An 18,364-nucleotide genomic window follows, 5' to 3' on the forward strand; every position below is an offset into this window, starting at 1 on the left:
GAGGAAGGGGTAACATGAGTTTCAGCAGGAAGAAAGCATAGCCTGGCTGCTGGACCGCGGCGCCCCCCAGGCCTCCACACGGAGCCTGCATGCAACCAGATGGCACTGGTGTTCCAGTCCTCCTGCAGTCCCTTGTCAGTCTCCCCTTGCTATCAGAACCCAAAGCCCCTTGGCCATTGGGAATGGGCAAGCCTTTTCTAAGTTGCCACTGGGTGACCGTGGCCTGCTGCCCCATCACTGCCCTGCCCGCTGCCCTGAGCTCTGGTTCCAGCCAGATCCCTCCCCCAAGTGTCTGTGAGCCCGGCAGGGCGGGGGGCACGTGCCTCTGACGGCAAACCCCACTCCCCGTGCAGGTTCTTCTTGGCTTCTTTGAAGTCGGCCATGATCAAAGGCTGTCGGGAACCCCCGTACCCCAGCATCCTGACCGATGCCACCATGGAGAAGCTGGCACTGGCCAAGTTCGTGGCCCAGGAATCTAAGTGTGAGGTAAGAAGCTGGGGAGGCGGGGGCAGGGGCCGAGGGCCTGGGCCTGGGGCGTGTCCTTGCTCTCAGTGGCCCCCCCTGGTGCTGGCCGGGACCTCACCGCTCTGTCTACTGCCCCCACCCCCCCGCCCCAGGCAGCCGCTGTGACCGTGCGCTTCTATGGGCTCGTGCACTGGGAGGACCCCACTGACGAGTCCCTGGGCCCCGTCCCCTGCCACTGCTCACCCCCCGAGGGCGCCATCACCAAGGAGGGCATGCTGCATTACAAGGCGGGCACCTCCTACCTGGGCAAGGAGCTGTGGAAGACCTGCTTCGTGGTGCTCAGGTGGGAGCCCCCGCAGCTCTGGTCAGGCTCGCCCTGAGGTTGTGAGTCGACAGGTTGTGAGCTCTTCGCAGCCCGTCACTGAAGGGAACCGAGCGGGGAAACTCCCTCCCCACAGGGCGTAGGAGACATACACAGGATATTAGAGCTTCTCTGTAAAGCCAGCCTCCTTGGGGACCACCCCGGGCTCCGACCCCGGCCACCCCAAAGCAGCCCGCCTGGAAGGCTGCAGGCAAAGACCTGGGCAGGGCTGCCCCGAGCTCCCAGGTTGCTGTCCCTCTGCAGTCCTTTCTTCATCCTCCCCGCCACAGAACACAGCGCCCCCCCCCCCGCCCCCCCCCCCCCCCCGCCCCCCCCCCCCGCCGCTTGGCCTTGGGTTCAAGGCTCCAGCCTGTGGGAGTCCCCGGGATCTGGGCTCCACCTGGTCCCGAGCTGGGACAGGCCTCAGCCCTGCCATGTGTGTCCCTGCAGCAACGGGATCCTCTACCAGTACCCCGACCGCACCGATGTCATCCCCCTGCTCTCGGTGAACATGGGGTAAGTGTCCTGGCAACGGGACTGGGGAGGTGGGGTCTGGCATCGTGGCCTGAAGGTCAAGGCTCTGGCTGAGCTTGGGGCCTGTGCTCCTGTTCTCCCTGAGACAGCTCCTGGCTCTCCCTCTTGTCAGCTCCGCCTGCCCCTCACCCCACTGCATCCAGCAGCCCTGACCCTGTGCCCTGGGTCCTGCTGAGCTCTGAGGACTGCTGGGACCCAGGGAGGGGGAAGGGAAAGCTCCTCTCAGGGAAGCAAGAGCTTCTTGCCTGGAAAGGGTCTGGTCTGATAGGGGAGGCAGTCCCCCGGCCTGATAGGGGCCAGTCCCTTCCCTGGGAAGCACCTGCCCTGATGGGGAAGATGGATGCACACATACTTGGAGGAAGTGTGAGCCCTAACGGAACATGAGGATGTGCACTGATTCTGAGAGGCCGGAGCTAAGAGCTGATTCTCACCCCTCACCTGGCCATGTTTAGATTCTAGAAGGACCTTTGATTATGGACATAAAAGGCGTTGCACAGGATGGAGTGGGGCTGCCCAGCAGCTCTCAGCCTCTCCTGAGAGCCAGAGGGGTCTGGACTTCTGGTGTCCTCCGCCCTGGGACTGGGCAGGCCCTGTACCCACAGGCCTTGAGCCACCCCTGCCTCCTCGCTCCCGTTTCACCCCTCCTCCTCTGGCCCAGGGGGGAGCAGTGCGGTGGCTGTCGGAGGTCCAACACCACGGATCGGCCCCACGCCTTCCAGGTCATCCTTGCTGACCGGCCCTGCCTGGAGCTGAGCGCCGAGAGCGAGGCTGAGATGGCCGACTGGATGCAACACCTCTGCCAGGCCGTGTCCAAAGGGGTGAGCTGCTCCTGCCTCCACCGTTCACCTGGCCTCCCCACCCGGCTCTGTGTCCCTTCCCTAAACCCACGCCAGTCATGGAGCAACCTGTGGGGATTAAGACAGGTTCCTCCAGGGACAGCCCAGGAGCAGGCCCTGGAACTCTCATGGTCACCCCACCCCACCTATAGCCCTGAGTGGGCGGAGCCTGCCTGACTTCTGGAGGCGGGGCTAAGGGCTGGCTGGGCCCCTGGATGGGGAGACCGGCCCAGGAGCTCCAGCTGGCTTCCTGCTCCTCTGCCAATGACCTCAGGTCATCCCCCAGGGGGTGCCTCCCACCCCCTGCATCCCCTGCTGCCTGGTGATCACCGATGACCGCCTTTTCACCTGCCACGAGGATTGCCAGACCAGCTTCTTCCGCTCCCTGGGCACAGCCGCGCTGGCCGACATCAGCGCCGTCTCCACGGAACCGGGCAGGGAGTACTGTGTCTTGGTGAGTCGGGTGGGGGTTGCTGGAGGCAGGCCCTGCCGCAGGAGCCCTGTGTTGGCTGACCGGGCCCCGCTCTCCCCAGGAGTTCTCCCGGGACGGCCAGCAGCCCCTCCCACCCTGGGTCATCTACCTGAGCTGCACATCTGAACTGGACCGATTCCTGTCTGCACTGAACTCTGGGTGGAGAACCATCTACCAGGTACTCAGCTGCCCGTGGCCCTGCGGAGCGAGCCGTTCCCTACAGAGGAGCCTTGCATGGCACAGACCGAGGCAGGGGTTGGGGGCCTGGGGACAGCACCGGACCTGTAGCTCTGGGACAGACACGAACATTAGGACCAAAGGGCAACCCTGACTCCCAAGGAGCCTGAGACTTGGTGCCATCCCGGCCTTCTTGGTTCCAATAGAATAGCACGAATTGAGCGCTGACGGTGGGGCTGAGGCCGAGCTATTCCAGATAAGCAGGACACTCAGGTGCGCAGCCAGCTAGAGTGCAGGACCTGCCTGGTGGGCACCCACCCCAGAGCTGGGCCTGCCCCGGAAGGAGGCTCGGGGCCGTCACCTGGTCTCAGCTTCAATCCCACCTTGAAGGGCAGAATTCAGCTGGGCGGACAAGGCTGCCCTGGTGCGGGGGCTCCGTGGCCCTCACGCTCCCTGCCGCCCGACACAGGTGGACCTCCCCCACAAGGCCATCCAGGAGGCCTCCCACAAGAAGTTCGAGGACGCCCTGAGCCTCATCCACAGCGCGTGGCAGCGCAGCGACAGCCTCTGCCGCGGCAGAGCCTCCCGGGACCCCTGGTGCTGAGGCGGAGCTGGCCGGTGTCCTGGTGGGCAGGACAGGGAGGCGCGAGGGGCACACACGGTCACCACAGCGGTGGCGTGCTGCTCGGGGCCAGGCCTCCACCCGTTCCACAGCCCACTGCCACCCCGGGTGGTAGAACCAGCGGGCGGGGCCTGAGACAGGGTCTGTCCCTCCCTGTGATCTAGAGTGGGTGCGGAACACCCTGGGCACCTGCCCAGCAGGTGGGCACTGGGAATGCCAGGGGCAGAGGTCTGAGCCCTATGGGCTCTGTAGTTGCACAGCCTCCTCCCAGGGCCACGCCTCAGCCCACACCATCTCTTTAAGATGGCGATGGGAATAATATCGACCCTGAGGGAGCAGAAGGATGGGGGGGGGTCCCCTCTTCCTCCCTGGCCTGGGCAGAGGCTCAGGCCGCCCTGGGGCCCGGAGTGTCTGGCCATCCTGTTCATTCATTTTTGAACGTATACCCGGCCGTGCAGGGAATCGGAACACTGAGGTCTTAGTGCATGTCATCTCCTCACTAACCCGTCCCATGGGGACTGGCCCTCCCTGGCTGCCAGGAGGCCCTGCATGTCCGTGGGCCCCTGCCCTTGCCTCTCCCTGAACCTGGCAGTGCTGTGGACCTAGGAATGGGGCTGTGTCCTTGCACCGGAAGCAGAGGGGAGGGAGCCGGGCATGGAGCAGGGCAGAGCCCACCAGCCTGGGGTCCACGTTGGAGCCTCCTGACTGTCCTGCTTGGCTAGAGCCAGGCTCTTCCCAAGAGCTTGTCAAGGGCCCTCTTGGGGAAGGAGTCGGGTCTGGGTTTTGTTTTTTAAAATAAAATAGATGTTATATTGCCAAGACTTGTCACTGGCCCTTTCTGACCAGGATGGGGTGGGGGACCTCCAATCCCTCTTCTCAGGCCCCTCGACCCTCGTTCTTTATTCCACAACGTTCCATCGGCCGCCGGTGCCAACACTGGGAACCAGAGTCCCTGCGGCCTGGGGCACTCGAGTCTGGAGGAGCCCAGGCCTGGGAGTCCACGGCCTGACCTTTGCCCTCCCTCCTGTTTCCTGCAGGGGCCAGGGGTGGGGTGGCCCAGGCCTAGGCGGGTCTCCACTACCAGAAAGACACTCCTGCCTCCTGGCCTCCCAGCCATGGGGGTAGATGCCAGGCACTCGGGTAAACCCGGGAGAATTCACGCTGTTCCCGAGGCCTCTTGTCGAGCTGCTGCCCCAGGGGCTGGCTAGAGGATGCCAAGCCTACCAGGCTGGGGAGCCGTTCGCCACTGCCACCTGCAGGGCCTCACACACACCGGAGGAAAGGGGTAGACTCGGGAGGGGGTGGGTGTGGCGGCCACCGAGGCAGGGTTCCAGGCAGGCCGGCTCTGCCTCCGGTTTTGACACTGACACCAGCGCCTAGGGTGATGCAGGGTGGCCCTGGCAGGAGAGAACTGCTCTGAGGGCAGAGGTCAAGGTGAGCAGCCTGGCACCTGGCAGCAGTGCGGGGAGAGGGGGAGCGGGCGCCTTTCACCAGGCACAAAGGGCCATTTCCTGCAGGGGCTCCTCCAGAAGCCACAACCCAGGAGGGGTTCCCACTGGGAGGAGGGTAGGGCGGAGGGACAAGTCCCTACCAGGTAAGCGGCCAAAGCCACTGGTCACTCCTGGAGGTCTCCTACCCCCCCAGGGACCCCGGCAGGGGGGATGTGGACCACCTTTGTTGGGTGCTTTTCACACATCACTGACCCTCCAGAGAAGCTCTGCCGTGGGTATGGCCGCCCCCCTTTACAAATGGAGAGCTGACGCTCAGGGGAAGTGACCTGCACTGTCACATTCTAGCACCGCTGGGGTCCAGGTCAGTCCCTCCTCTGCCCGCCCTGACAGTGGGACCGCAGACTGTGGGAGCCAGACTGGAAGGCCGAGGCCCGAGAGGGGTCCTCACACGCGGCAGGGGTAGGAGTGGGGCTGTGGCTGAGTTGCCCAGCAGACTGTGGCCAGGAGCCCCCCGGGGCAGTTCCCCATGCCCAGGGCTCTGAGCTGCAGCAGGACTGGCTAAGCCTAAGGTGGGGCAGAAGCACCAGCCCTTTGCCCCAGGGACCACAGGGAGGGCTGGAGGACAAGGGGCAGGAGAAGGAGGCGCAGCTGATTGGCACCTCCCTGCCCCCAATCTCTTGCTGGTCCAGGTGACCTTTGCCCCAGATCCCAGTGTCTAGGTCCGCCCAGCCAGGAGGTGTGGAGAACAAAGGCAGCTGGGATTGGTCGGAACCCAGCAGGGGTGTGTCCCAGGCACCCACAGCCCAGGCGTGAGCTGAGCGCGGGGCAGGTGGACTCCCGGGATAGATCAGCAACGGCCTGGCAGCTGCAGGCCTGTCCCACCGGACCCTGCCCTCCAGACATGGCCCCCGGGCCCCTCGATCCCTAGCCCTGTGACCCTCCAGGGGTACAGGCAACCTGAGCGCCACCACCCCAGGGTCTGTGCCATGCCCCTGACCCGGGCACAGCCAGCTGCTGGCACAGAGGACACGGGAGCGGTGGCCCCGGCTGTGGACCTGGTGCTGGGTGCCTCGGCCTGTTGCCTGGCCTGCGTCTTCACCAACCCGCTGGAGGTGGTGAAGACTCGGCTGCAGCTGCAGGGGGAGCTGCAGGCCCCGGGCACCTACCCTCAGCCCTACCGGGGCTTTGTGGCCTCCATCGCCGCCGTGGCCAGAGCAGATGGGCTGAGTGGCCTGCAGAAGGGGCTGGCCGCCAGCCTGCTCTACCAGGGCCTGATGAACAGCGTCCGCTTCTATTGCTACAGCCTGGCCTGCCAGGCTGGCCTCACCCAGCAGCCAGGTGGCACCGTGGTCGCAGGTGCGGTGGCTGGGGCACTGGGAGCCTTCGTGGGGAGCCCTGCTTACCTGGTGAGTGCCTCGTCTCCATCCTCCACCATCCCGTGACCCAACTCCCGCCAGGGCTCCAAAGCTTCCAGGGCTGGCCTCTGTGGCCAGGGCGGGGGGAGGGGAGGCAGTGAAGGGGGTGGGGGCAGGCTAGGTGGGGCTGCTCCCTGGAACATCCCTTCCCAGGACTGAAATCTGCCCCAGGACCTTGCCCCATCCTCTGTCCCCTGGAGTCCCCATCCTGCAGGTCCTGAGCCAGGGCAGGGGCAGAGGGTAGCAGGTGTGCTGGAGGTGTGCACTTGTGTGGCTTGTACAAGTCAAGAGTAAAGCTTCCAGCCTAGTCAGTGTGGCCTAGTGGTGAGCATCCATCCATGAACCAAGAGGTCCTGGGTTCAATTCCCAGTCAGGGCACATGCCCAGGTTGCAGGCTCGATCCCCAGTGGGGGACATGCGGGAGGCAGCCTTTCCATGTTTCTCTCTCATCTCTATCCCTCTCCCTCCCTCTCTCTCTCTTAAAAAAAGTCAATAAAAACATATTAAGCCCTAACCGGTTTGGCTCAGTGGATAGAGCGTCGGCCTGCGCACTCAAGGGTCCCAGGTTCGATTCCGGTCAAGGGCATGTACCTTGGTTGCGGGCACATACCCAGTAGGGAGTGTGCAGGAGGCAGCTGATCGATGTTTTTCTCTCATCGATGTTTCTAACTCTCTATCCCTCTCCCTTCCTCTCTGTAAAAAATCAATAAAATATTTTTTAAAAAACATATTAAAAAATAAAAAATAATAAAGCTTCCCTGCCTGTCTAGTGTAGCACAGTGGTTGAGCATCAACCAGGAACTAAGAGGTCACCTATTCTATTCCTGGACAGGGAACATGCACAGGTTGTGGGCTCCATCCCCAGTCAGAGGCGGAAAGGGAGCAGCTGATCAATGATGTTTCTCTCTCATCCATGTTTCTATCTCTCTATCCCTCTCCCTTTCTCTCTCTCTAAAAATCAATAAAAAACAGTTAAAAGAAATAAAAAATGAATAAGTACTCTCTCTATAAAAACATTTTAAAAAAGAATGATGCTTCCCGGAGCCAGGCTGGCACTAGGCTGGATGCGGTACCACTGTCCTCTCCCCCGGCCCTCAGAACAGCTTTTCGAAGGTAAGCAGACACAGGGGGTGTGTGCAGAGCCGGCCAACTCTGGAGACTCGCCCCAACCCTGTTTCACACGCCCCCTAAGCTGCAGTGTGGGCTCCTGGAAGTCCAGGTGCTCAGTGGGACTGCTCCCTGAAACATCGCTGCCCGGGCCTGCACTCTGCCCTGGGCGACCAGGAAAGGGTGCCCTCCACCCACACAGCTCAGCCAGGCTCCCAAGGCTGGGCCCTAAGCCCTCCATCACCTCTGCTCTCACAGGTCAAAACGCAGCTGCAGGCCCAGACGGTGGCCGAGATGGCTGTGGGGCACCAGCACCACCACCAGGTGGGACTGTCACTCCCCAGAGCTCCCCGGGCTGGGTGGGCTCCTGGGCAGGCAAGGGGCTGCCCAGTGACCCTGTGCCCTCTCCCCACAGAGCGTCCTGGGGGCCTTGGAGACCATCTGGCGGCAGCAGGGCCTGGCAGGTCTGTGGCGGGGTGTGGGCGGGGCTGTGCCCCGAGTCATGGTTGGCTCAGCTGCCCAGCTGGCCACCTTCGCCTCTGCCAAGGCCTGGGTGCAGGAGCGACAGGTGAGGGGCCAGGGACACAGACACACAGGAGTGAGGAGGGCCACCTGCCTCCTTTCTCCCTCTCTGCCTGGGCCCGAGTCACACCTCAACATCTCCAGCTGGACTCTCACACAGGGAACCCCAGTGGGTGGTGACAGACAAGGCCCCATAGGACCCCTGGGCCAAGCAGGAATGGGGGGCCAGCAGTGAACCCTGAAGGTGTGAAGGACCTTGTGGGGGAGATGTGGGTGGGGAATGGCTGGAGGGGCCCTGTCTTCTCCCTTCCCCCAGGTGGAGGGAGGCTGGTGGGAGCAGCGGCAGGTGTCAGCAGCCTGTGCCATCCCCACAGTGGCTCCCGGAGGACAGCTGGCTGGTGGCCCTGGCCGGAGGCATGATCAGCAGTGTGGCGGTGGTGGCGGTCATGACCCCCTTCGATGTGGTCAGCACTCGGCTGTACAATCAGCCTGTGGATGGAGCTGGCAGGGTGAGCAGGGGACCCGGTGGTGAGGATGTGGGGAGCTGGAGAGCACCCGTCCCAACACACACACACACACACACACACACACATACACACAGCCGAGACACACAGGCATGTGACATACATGCAAACGCATTCATTCGGCTTGTGTGCGGAGCACCTATGACCTAGGCACGTGCTAAGCAGTCTCACATCTGGAATTTATTCCATCCTCACACCCACCTTCATTTTCCTGATGAGGAAACTGAGGCTCAGAGATATCAAGTGACTTGCTTGAGGTCACCCAGCTGTTATGTGTGGAGGACCCTGCACTGGAATCCAGGCCTGACCCCACGGCCTCACAGACAGGTGTCCGCCATCATGTACGCTGGTGCAGCTGTGCCCAACACGCAGGTGCCCTCCACAGGCTGTTAGGGATGAAACCCACCTGTGTGCCACTAGCCAAACAGCCCCTGGCTGGGGCTGGGGCTGCCTGAAGGAAGAGACTCCTTTTAAAATGTTGTCACGTAAAGATCCTTCATTCTGTAATTTCCCTAGATTGGGGGGGGGGGGGTGCCTTTTCTGAGGTGCCACAGAAGCCCTTACACACAGACATATTCTGGTGTGCCAGCCAGGGCCCCACGGCGCCTGTAGTGACTCCCACCCTGCGTCTGTCCCCAGGGCCGGCTGTACCGGGGCTTGGCTGACTGCCTGGTGAAGATCTGGCGGCAGGAGGGACCCCCAGCGCTCTACAAGGGTCTGGGCCCCGCCTACCTGCGCCTGGGCCCCCACACCATCCTCAGCATGCTCTTCTGGGATGAGCTCCGGAAACTGGCCCGGTAGGGTGGGGCCAGGGCATCTAGGGCATCCCTCACCCCACAGCCTGACACAGCCCGTCACCCTGCTCCAGCTGGGAATGGCCATCTCTCACCAGCCACAGGCCCAGGTTCTGCCCCGGGTCTGGGGAGAGCGTGGACAGCTGGTCAACCCACCAGCCCCGTGACCACCAGCCCCATGACCCACCAGCCTGCTGCCAATCACCACCTCTGTTCTCTGGAAAGTCCTCTTCCCTTCCTTCTCTGCTTGGGGTTGCCTTGTCCCAGGGCCCCGAGTACAGCCATGAGCTGGGTCACTTACCTGCATCAGCGGCTTCAACCTGAAACAACAGTGGGAGGTGACAAACCCTCTCACCAAGGAGCAAGCCGAGGCTCAGAAGGGTGAAGAGCTTTGATCAAAGCCACACAGCGTTAAAATGGCAGAGCCAGGACTGGAGCAACCCTGCCCAGCCCAGAACTGTGCCCTTGGCAAGGACCAGGACGCGGGGCGGAGTGTCCCCAAGGGATCACTGCACACAGGAGACCCTGGGTGCCCCGGAGGCGTGTCATCTCCCGTGGCGGTCCGCCAGGGCTGCCGGAACAAAGTGCCTCAGACCAGGCGGCTATAACCATCGACGGTGATTTCTCCCAGTTCTGGAAGCCGGAAGTCCAAGATCAAGGGGTCAGCAGGGTTGGTTTCTTCTCAGGCCTCGCTCCTTGGCTTGAGATGGCGGATTTCTGTGTGTCCTTCCTTCTGTGCGTGTCTGTGCCCCAATCTCATCTCATAAGGACCAGTCATTTGGGACGAGGGCCACCCTAGTGACCGCATGGTAACTTAATCACCTCTGTAAAGACCCTTCTCCAACTACAGTCACCCTCTGAGGTCCTGGGGGTAGGACTTCATTATAATGAATTGGGGTGCAGGGGGGACACAATTCAGCCTGTCACCTCAACTATGGCTCTCCTGAGGCCCTCCCGGTGCCTAGCACTGCGGGCATTTGCACAGATCCTCATGGCGACCCTGGAAAGGAGCCCTCAGGATGCCTGTGGTTCAGATGAGGAGACTGAGGCCAGGCTGGGGGAGTGGCTGGCCCAAGTGGAGTAGCAGAGCCAGGCATCCTCCTCCGGCGCTTCCCCCAAGCTGCAGCCACACTCCCCGCGTGGGTGTCCCTCAGGCCGCGCTCACCTCTGTGCCACGGAGGTGGACGCCCAGGCCCCTGAAAGGGGAGGCCTGGCCCCGGCCCAGCAGCCTGACCGCCTTCCCTGCTAACACCTGCGCCTGGGAAAAGCTGCTCCCGGGGACACGCCTACCAACACTCCAAACCAATAAAGTTTTCTATTTTCTTTACTTCAATGAGTCTCCTCTGCCGGCAGCCTCAGTCTCCCCTGACCCTGAGCCCCCCGCCCCTTTGGCTCTCTACCTTAGTCTCCCCCTCCCCTGAACCCCTTTCCTTAGCTACTTCAGTTTGGGGAAGGAGGGTCCAAAAGCATTGGGCTGGACAGCCCCACCCCGTCTGGCCCCGGGGAAGCCTGCCACCTAGTGGACACAGAGAGGATAGTCAAGGCGCTGCCAGTGGCTGCGGGGGTGGGGCCCAGAGCTGGATCCCAACCTCAGGCCTGGCAGGGGATACACGCCCCCCTCCAGACTCTGGGCTGAGAGGACAGAGCCCAGACCGAAGGCTGGAGACAAAGCACGACAGGACAGAGAGGCCTGGGCTTCAGGAAGCCACTGTGAGGCAAGCCCTAAGGGAGAGTCAGAAAAGTGGGCACCAGGCTTGAGTGGGGACAGAGACCAGCCCCTGAGATGCCCCTTCATCTGGTGCTGCCCGGATGGGGAACACTGGGCCGCAGTTGGTCCCATCACCCCTAACCCTCCCGCTCCCCTCCCTGCCCTCCCGCCCTGGGCCTTTGACCCTCCCACCTCCCTCGCCTGCACCGGCACCTTTGCCCTGTGACGTCAGCTCTCCGGAGCAGACCAGGCCCGAGGCTGGGCTGGATCTGGCTGCCATGTTCTCCCTGCCGTCCCTCCCCTCCTGGCTCCCGGGCCTCTCCTCCCTCGAGTGGGGCTCCGGCCTCCTCCTCGACTCTGTTCTGAAAGGTGAGCGCCTCCTCCCGCCCCCTCCAGGGCCTGCTCCGGTGGTGCAGGGGGTGGTGCAGGGTGCACCCCACCTGTAGGTCTCCCAGCCCTAGGCTGCCCCTCCTCTAACCCTGCGAGCACGCCCACTCTCCCTCCCTCCCCTCAGGCCTCATCGGGGCCTGCGGAGTCTCCGTCCTGAACAGCCTCCTGAAGGTTTACTTCTTCGTGGGCTGTGCCAAGTGAGTGTCCACCTGCCCGGCCCACTCCCAGCCCTTTTCAGGCCCCTGACCCCCAGCTGTGACTCTGGTCTCTGAGGGAGGACTGGGGGCAAGAGACCACCCATCCGGTCCAGCCAGGGAGTGTGGCCGGGGCCCCGGGACCCCCTCCAGGGCCCAGGCTGCTGGCTCTGCCACTCTGCCTACACCCCCTCTGCCCCCACAGCAACCCGGAATGGCGGCTGGAAAAGGAGCGGCTGCAGGCCCGGTGGGCCTTGCTGGAGTCCGTGCACCTGCCCGGGCTGGCCCTGATCCTGACCCTCGTGGGGCCCCGGGTGGCCTCCCTGGTGGTGCTGGAGTTCTCCCTCAGGGCTGTCTCCACGCTGCTGTCCCTGGGCAAGGTGAGGCCGGGAGGTGATGGGTGCGCACTGACGGCCCCGCAGGCTAGATCATTGGAGTGCATCATCCCATGACCCTCACAAGCATAGGGGAAAGGCTGTGTGAGCCCCGTTCACAGACGGGGAAACTGAGGCTCAGAGAGGGTAACCCACAGGAAGTGGAGTCAGGCTTTAAATCCAGGCCTCCAAGGCTCTGAGCCACCACCGGTGCTTCAGCAAGCACATGGGTGCCAGTAACAACCAGGATGGAAATTAAGTGGGAAGAAGTGACCCCATTAGGGCTTGACGGGAGGCAGGATTCCCTCTTGGGGAATGATCGGAGGGGTTCCTTTGGGGCCCAGCCTCCTGTAGACTGAAGCGTTTGTACCCTGCCAGCCCTCGGTGTCCCGGTGGTGAGGGGACCACCATCGCGGCCCCTCTCCTGCCATCTTCCCGCCAGGGCTCCGGGAGCACCGAGAGGCTGCAGCTGTACCTGCTGGGCCAGTACTCGCTGGGCTGTGGGCTGAGCTGCGGCCTGAGCTTCCTGCAGGAGGGCGCCTCTCACCGCACGCTCAACCTGCTGCTGGGCCTCGGGCTGGCCGCGCTGCTGAGCTCGCTGGCCCAGCGCCTCCTCCGCCACGTCTGCCGCCTCTATGAGCTGCACAGCAGCCAGCACTACTGTGGGGTCTGCCTGGGTCTGCTGGCAGGGGCGTGTGACCTGCCCTGCCTGCTGGGCCGCGCCCTGGTCGTGGCTTTTGCTGTGGGCGACCTGGCGGCCGTGGCCCTCATCAACCGGGACTTCATGACCACCTCGGAGGCTGTGCGCTTCTGGACGCCGCTCACCATCTGCTACACCCTGCTGGTCATCTACATGCAAGGTGAGGGCCGCAGGGGGGCCTGGGCACCCACTGGGCATTTGCTGTCTGGCGGCCCAGCACTGTCCTAGATCCCCGGAGGCTGACAAGCTAGCCCCCACCCCTGCCACCCCAGGGTGCCTAGCCTGTGGCAGAGGCCACGTGGCGGGGCAACTCAGAGAGGGGTGCAGCGTGCCCTGAGGAGATGGTGCTGGAATTGGACCTTTAAGGATAAGCAGGAGCCCCTGAGAGAGGTGAGGGGACATGACCTTGTATGTCAGGGCTCAGACGTGAGAGAGCATGGCAGCCTCAAACAACTGGAAGAAGCTGAGTGTAGCTGTCACCCCAAGAGGGGCTGAAGCTGACGCGGTTCACTGGGGCCTGATGGAGAGTCCTCGTGGGCAGTGTTGTTGGGGCGGGGGGGGGGTTGGTTCTGATCAGATCTGGGCTCTAGGAAGAGGCTCCTGGCTGCAAAGTGGGGATGGGCTGGACAGAGTGAGGGTGGCCAGAAAAGGAAGGGCAGTCAGGTCGAGAGCAGCAGGTGCAAAGGCACTGGGGTGGGAGTGAGCTTGGGGTGCTCGCTGAAGCAAAGAAACCCCAGTGGCTGCGGGTTTGAGTAAAGAGAAGCGAGCCAGGGATGAGAGGAACTGGGCGCGGGCACCGGACATCCAGCAGGGCCTCACAGGCAAGGCGAGGCGTGTGCAGCTCATTCCGAATGCGGGGGAAGTGCTGGCGGGTGACACGCACAGGAATGACGTCCTCTCACTGCGTTCGGAAGGTCATGAGCTGTTGAGTAGACACTTGAATTGTAGGGTCAAGAACAGAAGCCAGGAGCCCAGTGAGGAGGCTGCTTGGAGAGACGAAGGTGGCCGGGACCGGGGTGGGCAGTGGAGTAGCGAGGCGACGTGGGTGGGGATCTGCTTGGCAGAGTGGACAGGCTTACTAAGGGGTGAGACGTAGACGTGCAGGAGAGGAGTCGGGCTGCAGGGTGGAGTGCTCTGTCCGGAGCGCAGGAGGGGCACACCAGCAGGAGGCGCAGGTGAGCAGTGAGGCCTGGGAGGCAGAGGGCCTGGTGCCTTGTGGGGCTCCAAGAGTGGGGGTGGGGCCAGAAGCAAGGGAGGTGGGCTGCAGGGGGAGGGAGGGGAAGGCTTGCACTGGGAGTGGGGGGCGGGAGGGAAGCAGGGAGGCCCAGCCCTGATCCAGCTGGACCTCAGTTTGGGGTGCCGGTTGGGGCAGGTGGGCGGTGACAGGCGGTGTGTCCCACAGAGGAGCAGCGGCAGCACCCTGGCCTGCAGAGCCAGGTCCAGACGGTGCTGGTGCGCATGGGCGGCCTCTTCGTGCTGCTGCTGACGGTGGGCCGCTGGCTGGACCTGCTGGGTGTCCTCATCTCCCTGCTGGGCGAGCTCTGGTGCCTGGTGGGCGTCCGCACTCTGCTTGACCTCTGCCAGAAACAGGTGGGCCCCCACCCCGCGCGTCCCCTACACACTGACGCCTGCTCCTGACAGCCTGGGAGCCTCCGCGGGCCCGAGTGGAAGAAGAGCTGGGCCCTCGCCGGTTTGCTTAGTGCTGAGCGTGTCGGCCCGTGGACTGAAGGGTCTTGGGTGCGAGTCCATCAGGGGCACAAACCTCGGTTGCAGGCTTGATCCCCTGTCCCGGTCGAGGCACGTGCGGGAGGCAACCAATCGATGTGTCTCTCACATGGATGTTTCTCTCTCTGTCTGTCCCCCCCGCCCCACTCCCTTCTATTCTCTTTAAAAATCAATGGAAAAAATACCCTTGGGTGAGCTGGGGAAACCTCTCTTGGGGTGGGGGCAGGAGCTCGGATCCCCTCTCTCACCTGGTGTTAACCTTTGACCTGTGCCCCAGAGGCCCTGAATACGAGGAAGGCCTTGAATAAATGGAGGCATTGGTGGGGTATCCTCCATCCTTTCCTCCCCGCCTTCCCTCAGGATTTTCCACCCCAGAGGCCTTCCGTGTCAGCTCCAAGCCAGCCCCAGCCCTCGGCACCTGCCCAGACCCAGGGGACGGCCCCTTCCTGACCTGCCCCCCAGAACAGACTCCCGGACCCACCCAGGCTCACCTGGAGGCCTGACACCAGCACGGTGCCCGGAGGCAGGGGGCAGGGTTGGCCCCACCTGGAACTCGCACTGGAGCCCCCTGAGAGGGACGGAGGGTTTGGGGTTAGGAGGGTGCACCTGGGGCCACTGGGTTCATCCTTTACTGGGGTGGGCAGTGGGCACACAGCCCTGAGACCTGCCCCAGGGGCCTCCCCCTACCGCCTCCCTGTCCTCTCCTCAGACAATAAAGATGTTTTTCTCACCCTGTGGCTGGAATCATGAGCGTGCAGAGGAGCAAGGCCTTTCCCACCACACAGCTTCCTGGCCGGGCGGGCTCCTGGGATATGTGTCAGGAGTCGACTACTGAGGTGGCTGAGGAGGCAGTGGGGTGCGGCGGATGGACACATGCACGAGCACCCACTTGCATCTTGGGGGGACGGTGCTGTCCTGTCCCATCCTAGGCTGAGGCACAGCTGAAGGGCCTCTCGGTCCCACCCGCACCCTGGCCTGTCTAAGCCCATGAGGATGCTTCCTGTCTCAGCTCCGTTCAGCCTCATGTTCCTGCTTTTCCAGCAAGTACAGAAGAAAGGCTGAATACCGACCCCTCTGCTGGCCTGCTGTGCACCCTTGGGTAGGCTGCTGTCCCCCTCTGAGCCTATCAGAACAGCTACCATGGGTTGTGTGCCTTTTTAATAATCTCATTTCATTCTGACATCAGCCCCAAGTTATCCCTTTTTACAGATTTAGAAGCTGAGGCTCAGAGAGGTTAAATAACTTTCTCAAGGGCACACAGCTAGTTAGTGGCGAAGTCTGGGTTGGAATCCAGATGGCCTACCCCCAGAGCTCAAGTGCTTTGCATGCTTCCTGCTACCCTCTTCTTGTTGAAGAATTGGAGCCAGAAAAACTAACAGGTGGGCATGAAAAATATGACAGGTCCCTTCTTGGCAGGTTCTGGAATGTGGCTCTGGCCACCTTTTGTCCGGGGTAGCCTGAGGCTCCATCACAGTCATGTTCTCCTGGCCCAGACTCCCAGCCCCACAGGGCAGCTTGGATCCCTGGGGACTGAGCTGGGGCTCTTTCCCAGCAGGGGCCCCATGGGGCAAAGGAGATGTGTGTGTGTGTGGGGGGGGGGGGGGCGGGCAGCCAGGGCTTCCAAGGGGTCATGAGGCAGCTCTGGGGATTGAAGGCTGGAGAAGGTTCTTGGAGGGTTCCTGGCTCTGACGGGTCTGGCTTCTCAGCAAAGGCCGCCACGGTCGCCCGAAGGCTGCACTGGAGCAGACAGTCCGGCCTAGGACTTTCCACCCTCCACCTTGGGGGACCCCTGGGACACAAGGCAGGCTGGCCCAGGCTGGATGGGGGGTTCCAGCTGCCTCCTCCAGGAGTGGCCACCCAACTCACAGCTTGAGCCCCACCTCTGACCCCTTGCTTTGTCCTGCCCCCAGAAGGGGCCTCTGGGCCCCAGAGTAGCTGAGGTGGGGACAAGGCTATGGGTCCCTCCACTGCCAATATAGGACCCAGCACCCCTCGGCCTGGGAGTGTGCTCAGCTCCCTCTGGGCAGGAAACTTGTCTCCATCTAGGAGGAAATGGCTCAGTTAGGTGGGCACAGGGCCAGCCCCTTGCTGGACCCAGACTGGGCACCAGGTTCCAACCGTTCTGATGTTTTTGCTGGAAGGTTCCCTGACCTTCTGGCCCCGTATAGCCTAGCACCCAGAGGGGACAGGCTGGGAGGGACTAGACTCGTGGTCCTTTCCTTTTTATGGGCACAGGGACCATTTTCCAAACAAAACCTGGGCCACGTGGGCTGGAATGGGATTCTTTTCTTATCTACTCAATTATTTTTGTGAAAAGTCCAACAAGGGTATAAACATTAGATCACTCAAGAGAGGCATTTAGCAAATCTACATTCCAAACAAAGAGAAATAGGGCTGAGGTCCAGAGGGCAGGGGAGATGCAAAGGGGTGGCCTGGAGCAGGGGCATGACTCTGGGACTTGATCCCGCAGAGACCTCGAGAGCCCACGCCTGGGCCCTGACCAGCATCCTAAGGAGGTGGGAGACCAGAGTGCCCACTCCCTGCTACTGGGCATGATGGCAACCCCCGGGGCAGCTGGGATTGGGGCGAGCCAGCCACCTCCCTCCTGAGCCCCCCCCCCCCTCTCTCTCTCTCACACACACACACACACACACACACACTTCTGGCTTTTCTGAGCTATAGCATTGTCCCTCAGGGTGTCCCGCATTCCTTTCTCTATTTATTCATTCACAAATAATTACTGAACATCTGGTAAGGGGATAGAGTGATGGGGTTACAGGGCTAGGGAGGGTATTTTGTCATTTACAGCTGCATAATAAATGACCCCAAAACCAAGCAGCTTAAAATAACAGACATTTATTGTCTCACTTTTTGTGTGTGTTGGGAATCTGGGTGCAGCTTGACTGGGTCCTCTGGCTTAGGGTCTCTCACAGGCCGCGGTCAAGATGTTGGTGGAGGCTGTGATGTCATCCTAAGGCTCGGTTGGGGAAGGATCCAATCCCAACCTCACTCCCATGGTTGTTGGCAGGATTCACTTTCTCCTGGGCTACTGGGCCTCAGGCCCCGGTTTCCCCTGTGGCTGTTGGGCAAGGCGCTCCCTCCATTCTTACCACATGAGCCTCTCTATAGGGCAGCTCACAACCTGCTGGCTGGCTTCCCTCCAGCAACCAAGGCAGTGAGGGAGAGAGAGAAGAACAGCAGGACAGAAGTCACCATCTTTTCGTAACCTCCCACTGTTTTTGCTGTGTTCTGTTGGTTAGAAGCAAGTCACCCCTGAGAGGAGGGGGTTATACAAGGGTTTGGCAGAAAGTGGGGATCCCCGGGAGCCACCCTAGAAGCTGCCTTCTACAGAGGGCTTCACTGAGGAGGCCTGGATGGACCGAGGGAGTCAGCCACCACGGAAAGGCTATCGCTGAGGCTCTCCCGAACATTTCTTATAAACTTGACCTGTTCAGTGAAGGGGTTTGGAGGTGGACCACTGGGCTTGAATGAAGCTTACTAATGGATGTGACCTTGAGCAAGTTACTCTCTGATGGAGGTAGGGCACTTAACCCAGAGCCTGTCCGTGGCCTCCAGTGCCCCTCACCCAGAAGGGACTGGAACTCCGCCTCAACCACACCTTTCTGATGTGAGTAAGGAGACAGGGAAGGAGGCACTGGCTCAGGCGATAGAGCAGGAAACGATGCGGGGCGGGGGGGGGGGGGGGGGGGGGGGGGGGGGGGGGGAGGGGGGGGCGCGTGTCCCCACCCAGGTAAAGAAAGATGAGCACATTTGCATTTCACTTGCAGAGAGCTGTCAATAGGCAACTACAACCCCACCCCGTGCTGGGAATTTTTCTTGCATTATCCACCCCACCCCCACCCCCAGCCTTCAGAACAAGCTTGTGAGGAGTTGACTATTGTTTTCTCCCCAGGAGAAAGCTCAAGGTTCAGAGAGATGAAGTGATTTGCTCAAGGTCACAGTGCTAATAAGTGAGGGAGCCAAGATCCAAAT

The 18,364-nt window shown here is 62.0% G+C and overlaps 3 protein-coding genes across 6 annotated transcripts in view; all 3 read left to right on the plus strand.

The window, feature by feature from the left end:
- PLEKHM2 (pleckstrin homology and RUN domain containing M2) overlaps positions 1 to 4,286 on the plus strand; it is a 34,635-nt gene extending 30,349 nt beyond the window's left edge. For 3 of the 4 annotated variants that reach the window (XM_070404160.1, XM_070404162.1, XM_070404161.1), the window contains 7 exons: positions 354 to 486; positions 618 to 808; positions 1,277 to 1,342; positions 2,019 to 2,178; positions 2,471 to 2,650; positions 2,730 to 2,846; positions 3,315 to 4,286. In XM_070404160.1, coding sequence (XP_070260261.1) covers positions 354 to 486; positions 618 to 808; positions 1,277 to 1,342; positions 2,019 to 2,178; positions 2,471 to 2,650; positions 2,730 to 2,846; positions 3,315 to 3,449 — 982 coding nt within the window. In that variant the 3' untranslated portion in view covers positions 3,450 to 4,286. Of the gene's footprint in view, positions 1 to 353; positions 487 to 617; positions 809 to 1,276; positions 1,343 to 2,018; positions 2,179 to 2,470; positions 2,651 to 2,729; positions 2,847 to 3,314 lie in introns of those variants that run through there. The other variant, XR_011470196.1, reaches the window with a different exon arrangement.
- A 1,298-nt stretch (positions 4,287 to 5,584) lies between these two features.
- On the plus strand, positions 5,585 to 10,613 carry SLC25A34 (solute carrier family 25 member 34). Its single transcript, XM_070404164.1, has 5 exons — positions 5,585 to 6,324; positions 7,699 to 7,764; positions 7,856 to 8,008; positions 8,337 to 8,471; positions 9,126 to 10,613. The coding sequence occupies exons 1-5, from the start codon at positions 5,905 to 5,907 to the stop codon at positions 9,285 to 9,287; spliced, it is 936 nt and encodes a 311-aa protein (XP_070260265.1). The 5' UTR covers positions 5,585 to 5,904; the 3' UTR covers positions 9,288 to 10,613.
- A 626-nt stretch (positions 10,614 to 11,239) lies between these two features.
- TMEM82 (transmembrane protein 82) lies at positions 11,240 to 15,106 on the plus strand. The gene is made up of 6 exons (XM_070403136.1): positions 11,240 to 11,357; positions 11,503 to 11,575; positions 11,778 to 11,952; positions 12,389 to 12,806; positions 14,049 to 14,236; positions 14,732 to 15,106. Exons 1-6 carry the CDS (start codon positions 11,267 to 11,269, stop codon positions 14,819 to 14,821), a joined length of 1,035 nt encoding a protein of 344 aa, XP_070259237.1. The 5' UTR covers positions 11,240 to 11,266; the 3' UTR covers positions 14,822 to 15,106.
- Positions 15,107 to 18,364: the final 3,258 nt, after the last annotated feature.

Source organism: Myotis yumanensis, unplaced genomic scaffold (assembly GCF_028538775.1).
Source record: "Myotis yumanensis isolate MYYU_CA2020_CCGP unplaced genomic scaffold, mMyoYum1.0.hap1 SCAF_2, whole genome shotgun sequence".
Lineage (NCBI taxonomy): Eukaryota > Metazoa > Chordata > Mammalia > Chiroptera > Vespertilionidae > Myotis > Myotis yumanensis.